This window comes from Cucurbita moschata, unplaced genomic scaffold (assembly GCF_002738365.1).
Source record: "Cucurbita moschata cultivar Rifu unplaced genomic scaffold, Cmos_1.0 Cmo_Scf00001, whole genome shotgun sequence".
NCBI classification, from domain to species: Eukaryota; Viridiplantae; Streptophyta; class Magnoliopsida; order Cucurbitales; family Cucurbitaceae; genus Cucurbita; species Cucurbita moschata.
The window spans coordinates 10805955-10819486 of NW_019268517.1; the positions used below are offsets into that span (position 1 = coordinate 10805955).

The following is a 13532-nucleotide window of genomic DNA, read 5'->3' on the forward strand; positions in this document are numbered from 1 at the left end:
AATATAATATAAAATAAATTATTTAATAATTTTTAATATAACAAGTTTCACCAATTTGACCCCAAATATTATAGTTTATTTTTAATATAAAATAAATTATGTTGCCATAATTTTTTTACAATTTTTCCTTTTAGATTTTATGTTGCTATATATTTATATGTCAATGTTTTGATGGGATGGAATATAAATTAAATAGAAATTATCTTTCTGAGTGATGGCCGAGTGGTTGATAGCTCCTTTTGGCAAATAGATTTGTTTCTTTATTTTATTTGCTCGGTGAATAGATTTATTTTATTGGATCTCACCTAAATTGAGGAGAACTTTGGTTTCAAACCATGGTTCAAACACATCGAACTATTCATGTGGCTGAGCACATCCCAAGGTCAGGCGCCGGTAAACAAAAACTTAAACTCAATATTTAATTTTGAAAATATTGAAACCATGAGGCTGGTGATACGTAAGAGACGGGTCAAAGTGGATAACATCTGCTAGTGTGGGCTTGGTTAAAAGATCACGAGCAAAAGATGCTGCTAGGACCAATGCCCTCAAGATTTCTATGAAATAAATGCTTTCAGAATAATCTCGATCATCAATTGCATTGCAATCATGTAGAAGTTATGAAGTAACTTGAATTTTATGATTTGGTATTTTATGGATTAATAATTTGAATGTTTCTTTTTAATTGAAGGAATATAAAGAAGATGATAGCATAGATATTGGAATTGAGCATACGAACATAAATAATTCAAAAGAAAAAAATTGTTGTTAAATAATCAAACAAATAAGCACATTTTTTTCCTCAAAACCCTTTACAAGTTTCTCTGTTTCCATGTTACATAATCTCCCTTCATCGCTCCCCAAGGGCCCTCCTATTCTCTCCTCATTCCCTCACTCACCTTCTTACAAGTAGTACGCAAACAAGGTCGCAACAGAAGCGCCAATGAACGCTCCAACAGCAGGCACAGCAGCAGCAGCCGCATCGGAGGAGGGGCCAGGGGCCAGAGCTGGGGCTTCAGCGGAGGCCACAACCGCGCTCACGGTGGCAGCAGCGAAGAGGAGGGCGCAGGTAAGCTTGTTGATGGCCATGGCGATGAGGGGTAGACGAAAAGAGGGAAAGAAAAGGGTATGTTATTGAAAGGAAAGGAAAGGAAAGGAAAGGTTTGCAAAGAAAGAGAGACCCGCTTAGAACAAGCTGTTGGGATCTTCTTTTGTTTGCACAATGAGGTTGAAATGAGCGGGTCTGAGGAATATGGGAGATGGGGGAAGCGTTTTATAGGGTTTGTTTCCTGATATTTTTAGGCCAAAGCTGTTAGGGAGAGGAGAGAGCGCGATTTTGTTGGTGGGCTTTGATTTGTTTGTTGGATGCCATCAAAATAGGGCTAAATTGGGTATTGTGCGTTGTTCCAATTACCTACTCAAATGAACTGGATAGGGTTTATAACCCGAATCCAACCCATTAATGGATGATGGGTTCAATTGGGTTGGGCCATCGAGTAGAGAATATTCATTCACAATCCAACCCAGTAAAGGATGATGGGTTTGATTGAGTTGGGTCAGGTCATAGAGGGGAGAATCTTCAATCCAACCCAGTAATGGTTGGTGGGTTCGATTGGGTTGGATCATTGAGTGGAAAAATCTTCGTTCAGAATCCAACCCAGTAATGGTTGGTGGGTTCAATTGGGTTGGGTCATTGAGTGGAAAATCTTTGTTCAGAATCCAGTAATGGTTGGAGGGTTGGAGGGTTGGATTGAGTTGGGTCATCAAGTGGAGAATCTTGTTCATAATCCAACCTAGTAATGGTTAGTGGGTTCAATTGGGTTGGGTCATCGAGTGGAGAATCTTCGTTCATAATCCAATCCAATCCAATAATGGATGGTGGGTTCCATTGGGTTGATCATCGAGTGGAGAATCTTCATTCAGAAGGACCGAAAAGCTATTCTCTATGTTAACTAAATTGGGTCAAAGATAACATCAGTGAATATCACTCCTTAAAGTAGCGTGGTCACGTCAACACACTCTCACGACCAATTGATTATGAAGAAGATGAAGAAAATGACAAGAAATAGCAGATCATAAGAAGTTAGCAAAGGCCACCAAAGATCCAAATCACATGCAAACTCAAGAGAAGGACGATTATTCCCACAATTATGCAAAGCCAACTCCTTTCAAATGATGTGAAACATAGATGTCACATCGAAACTGATTAAAGAAGACAAGTAAGCGTTGTCAATACCCTACTAGATACCCACACGTACCATTGCATTACTACACTAATTTCATGTTCTTAGCCCATTCACTAACAACTTATGGCTAAGTTCACAATCAAATCAAGAACACAAGCAAAACAACCAAATGAATCAAAGAAGAACCCAACATTTTACTCAATGAAACAAAGATCTTTGCCTTCAAATCAGCACCAATGACAGTATATGAATTGTCCACTTCTCAAGTTGTTGTTTAAATTATGCATTCAGATGGGGCCAGCTGCGGAGGCATTATTATTATGATTATTATGAGTGTTTGATGTCAGCTGGTAGCACTCCCTTTTGCTCGTTGTGCAGAAGAAGCTACCCACACAGCCTGATCTGAGCCAAAGAGTGCCTTAATTTTGAAGTTGATATCACTTCTGTTTGTGAACAGTGGTTCTCAATGATTAGCCATTGTTTTATTCTCTTCTTCTTCTTCTTCTTCTTAAATGTTTCAAGAACAATTTGAATGAAGAAAGGAATGGGAAGCATTAATAATGCCCATTTGTCCACCCAAACGCTGTTCAAAAAATCTACAACAGATTTGACATAACAATAATAATGATAATAATCAAGAAAAAAAAAACATATGAATTTAATGCATTATGATGATATGATCTGTATGGCACATAGATATTCTGGGGATTTGTAAAATTTGCAGACGCCACGCAGACAATGTCTGTCTTGAAACCTTCAAAACAAGACAACCTCATTGGAACTCAATCTCTTTTCATTTGTCAACCAAAACCCTTAATTTCTCTTCCTATTCTTTCTTACACACACACTCGTGCTGTCTTGAGAACAACATCAACAACAACCAAAACAAACCCTAATTACCCTCTTGTTTCCCTCAATGTTTTCCTTTTGTTCCCTTAAATTCTTTCGAGAAATGAGTTGAATCAACTTTTATAATCGGACGTTATTATCATATTAGGTTAAAGTTTGTAACGTTTTACTTTTCGAATTTGTTTAAAAGATTTGATGTCTATGAAGATATGCATCATTATTTAAGGTATTCAAGATCCCTACGTGCCCACATCCCAACCAGACAAATTACACAAATTATTTTAAAAGTACGAAAATTCTAACCGAGAATGGGTACAAGTTCAAAATGTATGGATATATATGTCCAAGAAAGAAAAGGAAAACCTAAATCCTGCCATACTTCTTTTGCTATCAACACAGATCTCAATGTTTTGATCACTAAAAAAGTCACACCATAAGCTTTCTGATGTTAGATCAAGAATTCAGCCATACCCAGAACCCCAAAATCCAATCTTTTCGTGTGATTATGAACAAAAACCTCATTCGAACAAGAGTGATTCTAAAGACATGAGGGTTAAAGAAATGGTTTACAAAGTTGATAATTACTATATATACCAACAAAGTGGACGTGAGGTATCGAGACGAAGAAGGAAGGTTTAAGATTAAGGATTTTTGTAGTTATAACCATTGGATTTTAGATGGAAGATGGAGGTGAGAGATGAGTTGGGATTATTCATTGGATTTTAAGAAAAATGTACTTTTGATCACTGTTTCATTCATCATCTCTTGTGTTGCTCATATGCTCATTGCTCCCACAGCCCCTTTTGATCATCCTATCATATCATAATTCCTTCTTGACTTTTCTCTCTACATAGATTTTGTCAGAAATTTTGTAAGGATTTTATTTTATTTTATTAATTTTTTTTATTTTTACAATGCAAGAGAGAGAAGAAATGCATAGTTTTTTGAGGATTCATTGGAAGAGTGGAGGAGGGTTTTGAGGAAATGGAAGAAGGGGAAGGCGACCACACCTTCTCATATTCCAATGCAAATGTTGCCATCTTTTCCATCTAATACCTTCTATTAAGAAGGATTTAGGGTTTGGGGAATTACAAAATGGGTGTCGGGTCATGTTATAGGATATGCAAGAGAATGTCGAGACCATCGGGTATCAAACCCATGAGTTCTAGATCTTAGTCTAAATCTTGGTCTTACTTTACTCGTTGTTACCGTAATTATGAGTACATTTGATTAGTAAATGATCCAAAGATAAAAGTTAATAAAGGGAAATAAAAGCAACATCAAAATTTAATCATAAGACTAAAATATGACCAACATATTCTCCCATCTTTGATCATTAAGGCACAAACAAAAGGCCACTTTAAAGAATTTGATAACATCAAAGAATATGTATTTATATTTTTAATAATTAAATGTAATACAAATAATCAGTGAGCAGCTTTAGTTTTACTTTTTCTTTACCATGATATGCCATAATGATGATCACCTTTAGTAGGCTTTTTCTTTTTTTCTTTTTTTCTTTTTTTAATTTAAAGAGGAATACATAATATGTATATATATATATATATATATATATACATATATGAAGGTGGTGGATAAGGCACCTGATGTGCACGTGTTGAAAGAGAGTTAGCATTGTATGGCACATGGATTGAGTCAAAAGATAATGATGTTTTATGGTTTTGGGGAAAAGCATGTAAAAGTAATTCCATAATTCATACTTCCTTAATTTGTCATCTTACCTTTGTTTCTTTTCGACCCGACCCCAATCTCTTAAATGCCATCCCTACTGAAAATGTCTCGTGGCTACATTCGAATGAGAGTAATTTTAAAGATAGAATGACTAAAAAAAACTTAGAAGAATTGAAAGTTACTATCTATATCAACCAGAGGTGCACCTTCATTTTCAGTGGCTCGATCATATGAACTCTGAAGTTAAGCATGTTTTTCTTATAGAGCAATCCTATATTGAGTGACCTCCTCTTGAGAATTTTTCTTAAGATATATGTGAATAAGGACAAAACATGTTAGAAGAATTTGCGTTGGTATGTGAAGATAGTCAACATGCTGGAAGAACTTGTGTTGATTCGTGAGAATAGTCAACATGTTGGAAGAACTTATGTTGGTACGTGGGATAGTCTTCACTCTTAAAAATAAAGAGTAAGCAACGTGATCATATCGTAGGGGGTACAGGAGAATGTCAGGAGGGGTACAGGAGAATGTCAGGACATACAGGTTGCTAGTCGAACTTATGTTGGTATGTTTTTTCTTTCGTGAAAAATAAGGAGATATTTTGATTTTTGTTAATATATATTTTTTTTAACAAAAAAATGTTTTATAACCTAATATCCAAACAATTTCTAAGGTTGTTTTATGTTTTTTTTTTTTTCATTTTTAATATTTTAAAAATAAATTTAAAATCTTAGCTCTTTTATTCCCTTCAAAATATTGTTAAGCCAATAAATAATTAAAACTTTATAAATATGTAAATATAAATAAACATAACAATGAAATAATTATAAAATTATCTGATTTTTTAAAAGTTACAAAAGATGAAATTATTATTAAAAACATACATAAGCAATATATACAATATTTGACCAATAACAAAATCATCATTATTATATGAACTCTTTCATATATTACAAATGATTATGATCCTTTCTTGATTTATATTTATTTTTTAATAGAATAAAATGTATTAATATTTCATAGGAAAAAAAAATTACAAAAATCAAATAAACTTGCAACTTTAATAAATTTCTATAGCCACTCATCTCATAACTTAACTGTAACGGCCCAAGTCCACCATTAACAGATATTGTTCGTTTTGATATGTTACGCATCATCGTCAACCTCATAGTTTCAAAAACACGTCTGCTAGAGAGAGGTTTTCACACCCTTATCACGGATGTTTTGTTCCTCGCTCCAACCGACGTGGGATCTCACAATTCACCCCCTTGGAGGCCAGTATTCTGGCTGGCATACAACTCGGTGCCTAACTCTATACCATTTGTAACAATAGCAGATGTTGTCCGTTTTAACCCGTTACGTATCGCTATCAACTTCACAGTTTTAAAATGCATTTGTTAGTAGAAATATTTCATTCTTCTCTCCAATCGATGGAATAAAAACGAAACGACACTACCACGAGGACGATAGGTCAAAATCTAAACCCTAGATGGTGCCAACACTAAAAAGAAAAAAAAGAACAGTAATTGGAAATTCCACACCTAATTGGGCATGCCATCTCTCTTCAATTTGGTGACCTTATTGTATACATACACATAACACAATCTCTCTCCCACTCTCCACCGTTCACTTCCTTCAGTCATCTTCTTCTCTCTCTCTCGCTCTCTCTCTCTATAAAAGCATTCCACCATTAAAGCCACCACCACACCTAAACACATTAAAAAGAAGAACAAATAAGAAAAGAAACTATTCCCTCTCCTTCCCACAGATCCCTTTTCCCATTAATCCCACTTCCACCATGGATGATCCTTCCACTAATTTCTTCACAGATCTCTTCAAATTCAACTATCCCACTAATTTCCACCACCACCACAACCCTCCTCCTTCAAATCCTCCTCCCAATTTCTTCCACGCGCCGCCGTCTTCTCCTCCACTCCGGCAGGCCCTCCCCCTCCTCCGCCTCAGCCCCACAAGGTCATCTCAAGACCACCACCTCTCTTTTACTTCCTCCTCCGCCATGGAAATTGACAACAACAACAACAACAACGATAACGAGGACGTTTCGGTGACAGTTGCACTTCACATAGGGCTTCCAAGCTCTAATGCCTCAGAAATGGCGACCCTTTTGGTGTCTGATAATAATAATCAAAATGAGGAAGAAGATCAATTGGAAGAAGAATTAGAAGAAGAAGAAGATGAAGATGAAGAACAGCAACAAGCTGGTATCACAATTTCTGGATTCTCTTTGAGTAGCAGACTCAATAAAGGACAGTATTGGATCCCTACTCCTTCTCAAATCCTCATTGGTCCTACTCAATTTTCTTGTCCTGTTTGTTTCAAAACCTTCAATCGATACAACAACATGCAGGTAAACCTCTCAAAATCCCATCTTTTATGCTTTGTTCTTACAAATTTCAAAATTTTCTTAATGGGTTCTTCTTATTTTGCATGGATTTGTTGTTGATTATGATGGGGTTTGATTCAATTAATGTTTAATTTTTGTTTAGTGATTGAACAACACACGCAATGTTCTTTGTGCCCCCTCCCTCTCTCCCCTTTTAGTATCTTGAACTCTGTGCTTCCCTTGTTTTAGATGTTCTTTTTTTGGGTCTTGCAAAGTTTTGATTTTTATGACACTGGAGGCTTAAAAATCTCAACTTTGTTATGCTAATGCATTGTTTGATATGAACAAAATTGAAAAAAAAAAATGGCTATTATAGATGCACATGTGGGGGCATGGTTCACAATACAGGCGAGGCCCGGAGTCCTTGAGAGGCACACAGCCAACGGGGATGCTCAGGCTGCCGTGCTACTGCTGCTCGCCGGGCTGCCGCAACAACATCGACCATCCGAGAGCAAAGCCATTGAAGGACTTCAGAACGCTTCAAACGCATTACAAACGCAAGCATGGAATCAAGCCTTTTATGTGTAGGAAATGTGGGAAAGCCTTTGCTGTTAGAGGGGATTGGAGAACTCATGAGAAGAATTGTGGGAAGCTTTGGTATTGCATTTGTGGCTCTGATTTTAAGCATAAGAGATCGCTTAAAGATCATATCAAAGCCTTTGGAAATGGGCATGCTGCTTATAATAGTAATATTAATAACAACGGTGATCATCGTCAACATCATCATCACGCGTTCGATGAGGAGGACGAGTCGGCTTATTCTGAAGTTGAGGAAGATCATGATTGATTTTGTTGTGTTCTAATGGAGATTTGAGTATGTTTTTTTTTTTTTTATCTATATGGGGTTTAAGGGAACCTTATTCTTACATATTTATAGTATATACATGTTACAAAATCCAGATGGCTCTTTTTCCAAATTGAATTGACCCTTTTTAATCAACTTCCCTTGGTTTCGTTCGATTGTCATGCTCGAGTTGACATAGGTTCTTCATTTCCAATGTCGGTGTATCCTTTTAGTTAGATAGAAGGTGAGCGATTTGAATCTCTGATCAGGGAAGTAGCTTGTAGACATGGTGGAGAGTGTTAGCAGGTAGCTAAGGTTGAGATCTATGAACATGTTTTGTTGTTGTGAGATCCTGCATCGGTTGGAGAGAGGAATGAAACATTCTTGATAAGGGTGCGAAAACCTCTCCCTAGTAAACCCATTTTAAAACCTTGAGGAGAGGAAAGCTCAAGTTGAGCTGTTACAAATGGTATCAGAGATAAACATTAGATGGTGTGACAGCGAAGATACTAGGCCCTCAGAGAGTAGATTGTGAGATCCCACATTGGTTGGAGAAGGAATGAAACATTCCTCGTGAGGCTGACAGTGATACATAACGGGCGAAAGCTGACAATACTTCCGATGGTGGTGGTGGGCGCCCATGTTACTTTTTTAATGTGATGTGTGTTGAAATGTAGGTAGGAGAGAGAAAATAGAGGTGCATGGAGGGAGATATGTAGGCGTACGCATATACATGGAAGCCATAAATGGTGCGAGTAATTAGAGTTCCATAAAAGGTCAAAGAAAGTTGATTGATGTGCGTAAAAGAAGACACCCATTGTTCATCTCACAATACCCACCTCATTATATATATATATACATTCAGCTGTTTTCAGGCTTTTTTGTTCTATCTTTTGTATCATTAGTTTTCCTTTTAAGATCTTCATCATGGTTCGTATAATTCACCAACTCATCCCTAAAATTTCAAAGCTTAAGAGAGAGCCAGTGTACATTTATTATGTTCTTGAAATATATGTGGGTTTGAGCTATCAACTTTATAGTTTGATTCGATTTTCGAATATCTAAATTCTAGTTATTACGGAAAGCTATTGAAATACGAGCATTGATCGATCTCATGTGGGTTTGGAATGTCCTACACGTCTTATCAGTTCAATCATAATTTAGTAGATAAAACATCAATGGTTAGTAACAAGGTCGATCTTCACTCTCGTAATTATTAAACTAAAAGAAAATGAAAGCTAAAAGCTATGGTACAATGAATAGCTTAACTCTTAGCTTATAATTGACGCAAATTATCACAAAAGTAGTAGCTAAAAACTAATAATCACAAACATATGGGGAAAAAAAACATTATATGTGGTTATAATTATGGTAACATAAATCAATCAATACATAGGCTGTTCTTTCTTTTATGTAAATCAACCACAAACCCACTTTAAAAAAACACATCAAAGTTCCAATATCTTTTAAAGAAACGACGAAGAGACTCGTTTTTATATGCATCGTATCGACAAAGATACAACGAGACCCATTACTTAGAAAGAAAACAACATAGCTACAAAGAGACCTATTACTGATATAAGAATGAATGGGATGAATGTGTGCGATCTCACGTCAGAACAAAACATTCCTTATAAGAGTAGTGTAGAAAACTCTTCCTAACAAACAGGTTTTAGGACAATACGTATCTACTAGCGGTGGGCTAGAAAGGTTTTAGGACAATACGTATCTACTAGCGGTGGGCTAGAAAGTGTAACGAGAGGTTAAGGAAGGGGTGTAATAAGAAGGGGATTTGCAGTGGAATATGTAGTGGTAGCAGCTTTTGTAGAGAGAGAGAGAGAGAGAGAGAGAGGCAGAAGGGTAAGGATAAGAAAGAAGAAGAGTGAAGAATGGAAGAGGGAGGGTATGTGGGGACATAAATATTGTACAAATGCTTCCTACACTGCATACACACATCCCTCTTCTGATGGATAAACTGTACATTTGATACGACATTTCACTAACTCTTTGACTATTACTCTCTCTGTCCTTCTCTGTCAGACACACCTCTTTGAATCTCTGCCTCTTCTTCTTCTTCTTCTTCTTCTTCATATCTTCACCATTTTCTTCTTTCTCATCTTCTCCTTTTCATCACTCATACCTTGTTTTTCTTCATAACCCTTTTCAAATCAATCTATCATATATGATTGTCCCGATGTGAGATCCCATATAGGTGGGAGGAGAGAACGAAACATTCCTTATAAGTGTGTGGAAACTTCTCCCTAGTAGACATGTTTTAAAACTGTGAGGCTAATAGCAATGCGTGACTAGTCAAAACGGACAATACCTTCTAGTGATAGGTTTGGGCTGTTACAAATGGTATCAGAACTAGACACCGGGCGATGTGCTAGCTAGAATGTTGGGCCCCTAAAAGAGATGGATTGTGAGATCCTACATTAGTTGGAGAGGAGAACGAAACATTTCTTATAAGGGTGTGGAAACCTCTCCCTAGGACACACGTTTTAAAACTATGAGGCTAATAGCAATGTGTAACTAGTCAAAACGGACAATACCTACTAGTGATAGGCTTGGACTGTTACAAATGGTATCAAAACCAGACACCGGACGATGTGCTAGTGAGAATGTTGAGCCCCTAAAGGAGGTGGATTGTGAGATCCCACATCAGTTGGAGAGGAGAACGAAACATTTCTTATAAGGGTGTGGAAACCTCTCCCTAGGACACACGTTTTAAAACTATGAGGCTAATAGCAATGTGTAACTAGTCAAAACGGACAATACCTACTAGTGATAGGCTTGGACTGTTACAAATGGTATCAAAACCAGACACCGGACGATGTGCTAGTGAGAATGTTGAGCCCCTAAAGGAGGTGGATTGTGAGATCCCACATCAGTTGGAGAGGAGAACGAAACATTTCTTATAAGGGTGTGGAAACCTCTCCCTAGGACACACGTTTTAAAACTATGAGGCTAATAGCAATGTGTAACTAGTCAAAACGGACAATACCTACTAGTGATAGGCTTGGACTGTTACAAATGGTATCAAAACCAGACACCGGACGATGTGGTAGTGAGAATGCTGAGCCCCTAAAGGAGGTGGATTGTGAGATCCCACATCAGTTGGAGAGGAGAACGAAACATTTCTTATAAGGGTGTAGAAACCTCTCCTTAGTAGACGTGTTTTACAACTGTGAGGCTGATGGCAATACGTAACATGTCAAAATAAACAATATCAACTTGCAATGTATTGCATACGTAGAAGAAAGGTTCCTACCCCTTTGGGAAATAGGAGACCCTACCACAATTTGAGGCATTGCTCCTTTTAGTGTGTAAATGGGTTTAAGGGAAAGGCTTTCCTTTAAGGATAGTGCATGATTGATTGTGTTCATGAGATGTCTCTTTCCTTCTTCAAACCCTTTGTCCATAAATGTTTACATATCATACCCATCAACACAAAACCTATTCCCTTTAATCACACCAAACCAAACCAACCCAAAAAGGACACTCTTACTCTTATTTATTCAATCATACATCTTCTTCTTCTCTTTACTTTCACCTCAAAATATGCAATGCCTTCCCCACTCCCTCTCTTTTTGGACTCAACCACAACATGCTATGCTTCCCATACTCTTCTACTCTCAACCTAAAATTAGGTTAAACAATATTCTCGTCCATAGACTTTCGTGAAAGTAATAGTTCCTAGCTTTTGTATGTAACATCTTTGTCTATGTATTACAGGGGTTAAATCGTAACACCCTATACCCAAGATCCGAAATCCAAAGTTAGCATCTGGGGATTCCGACATTCTCCTATTACATGGTCATGTTACAGTCCTATCAGCATGTTTTATACCCAATTGGAGTTCTTAGGATTGAGCCACCGAAAAAAAAGATGCACTTTATTGATATAGGCACAGTAACTTTCAAGGCTTTCTTAGCCATCTTATTTGTAGGATCTCTCAATTCGGATGTGGTTTCGATTCATTTATGTACTCCTCTCGTAGATTAGAAGTGACGTATTTACCTAATAAAAAGACATGCAAATGGGAGGTAAACTTGAAAAGGAAAAGGGTTTTTCTTTTTAAAAAAAAGAGCACTTTCAACAGCTTCCTATAAGGATCACATCCCATTTTACCAAAGTAGAAAAGGATATTTCAATGCAAAAAGTTGTATCAAAGGGGAAACAATAAAGGAAATGTGGGGAATGGTGTGGTGTGGTGTGGTGAAGTTCCAAATGCATTAATATTCTTTGCTTAAAACAAGTACGAATGTTGAAGGAGGCTTATTATGTGGATGATCATATATCAATTTGGGCATCTCTAATGAAGTGAGAGTAGGACATTAGGGCATTAAAATGAAGACATCTTTGGTCTTTTTGTGTTTCTTTCTGCAAACTTTAGATGGTGGGAGCAAGCTGCAATGTTTTCAAATCATCTCCTTCACTTATAAACACGTATGTTAGAGAAAGGTTTTCACACCCTTATGTGAAATGTCTTGTTCCCCTCTCGAACCAATGTGGGATCTCATAATAGTTACAAATGGTATAAAAAATAGACACCGGGCGGTATGTCGTGAGGACACTGGCCTCTGAGGGAGGTAGATTGTGGTATCCCACATTGGTTGGAGATGGGAAAGAAGCATTTCTTATACGAGTGTGGAAACTTCTCCCTAGTAGACGTATTTTAAAACCGTGAGGCCAACGATGATACGTAACATGTCAAAGTGGACAATATCTGTTATCGATGGTAATTTGAATTTAGTTTCATTTTCTCGATGAATAATGATTGAGCTACAAATATCTGGTTGGTATGGTATGATAGCCAGTTGCTTTAGTTCATGTGGGACTTTATGTCAATCTTTCCACACCTTTTGTGTCTGAAATTTGCTTTGGGAAATCCAATGAAAGACTCAGCTTTTGTTGTTACTTAATGAAGGAAGATGAGGCAGCAGAGAGTTGCTTTTAGCTCATATGCTACATCCTCAACTACATCTTTGTTTCCAACTCTAAACTTGTTCACTTTAATCAACATTCTCAACCAGAAGTTTATAGTGCAGGACCTACCATGTAACAAAAATGGGATCGGCCCTACGCACCCGGGACAAAGGTTGGCCCTTCTACTCGTGTAGTGCGTGTATGGTCCAGTCCCGTCCATAGTGGGATTAGTTATGATATACTAAACTCATTCTTGGAGACGTTCATCTACAACATCTTGCAGTGCCCTCTTGGGCACGTTCTTCTTAAAAATTGCTTTTGTTGGGATCGAATTTAATTTGGCTTGGTGAATTACATGCATTTAATTTGATTGAACTAGATATTGTATTTTATGAGAATTAGAAGGAAAATTAATACATTAAACCAATTTGAGTATAAAATTAAACCGACTTAAACCTGTGTGAATTAGAGTTGGACATGTCAAATTAGGGTGAACTAGAGCTTGATGTATTGAACCGCGTGTTAACTAAAGCTGGGTGCGTCAACCAAAGCTGACTAGGTCAAACTGCACTTGATGTGTTGAACCATGAACATAAGCTAAGCGGGTTTGTCTCTGAACTTGGGTAAGAGACCAAGTTTAAAAGTATTATTGAAATTCTAAAAAAAAAAAAAATTAATTTTTTTTAAAGTA

At 37.0% G+C, this 13532-nt stretch overlaps 1 protein-coding gene across 1 annotated transcript; it reads left to right on the top strand.

Moving 5' to 3' along the window:
• Nucleotides 1-6392: 6392 nt before the first annotated feature.
• On the top strand, nt 6393-8068 carry LOC111448785 (zinc finger protein WIP2-like). The gene is made up of 2 exons (XM_023088535.1): nt 6393-7092; nt 7445-8068. The coding sequence occupies exons 1-2, from the start codon at nt 6523-6525 to the stop codon at nt 7913-7915; spliced, it is 1041 nt and encodes a 346-aa protein (XP_022944303.1). The 5' UTR covers nt 6393-6522; the 3' UTR covers nt 7916-8068.
• The last annotated feature ends 5464 nt before the right edge of the window (nt 8069-13532 follow it).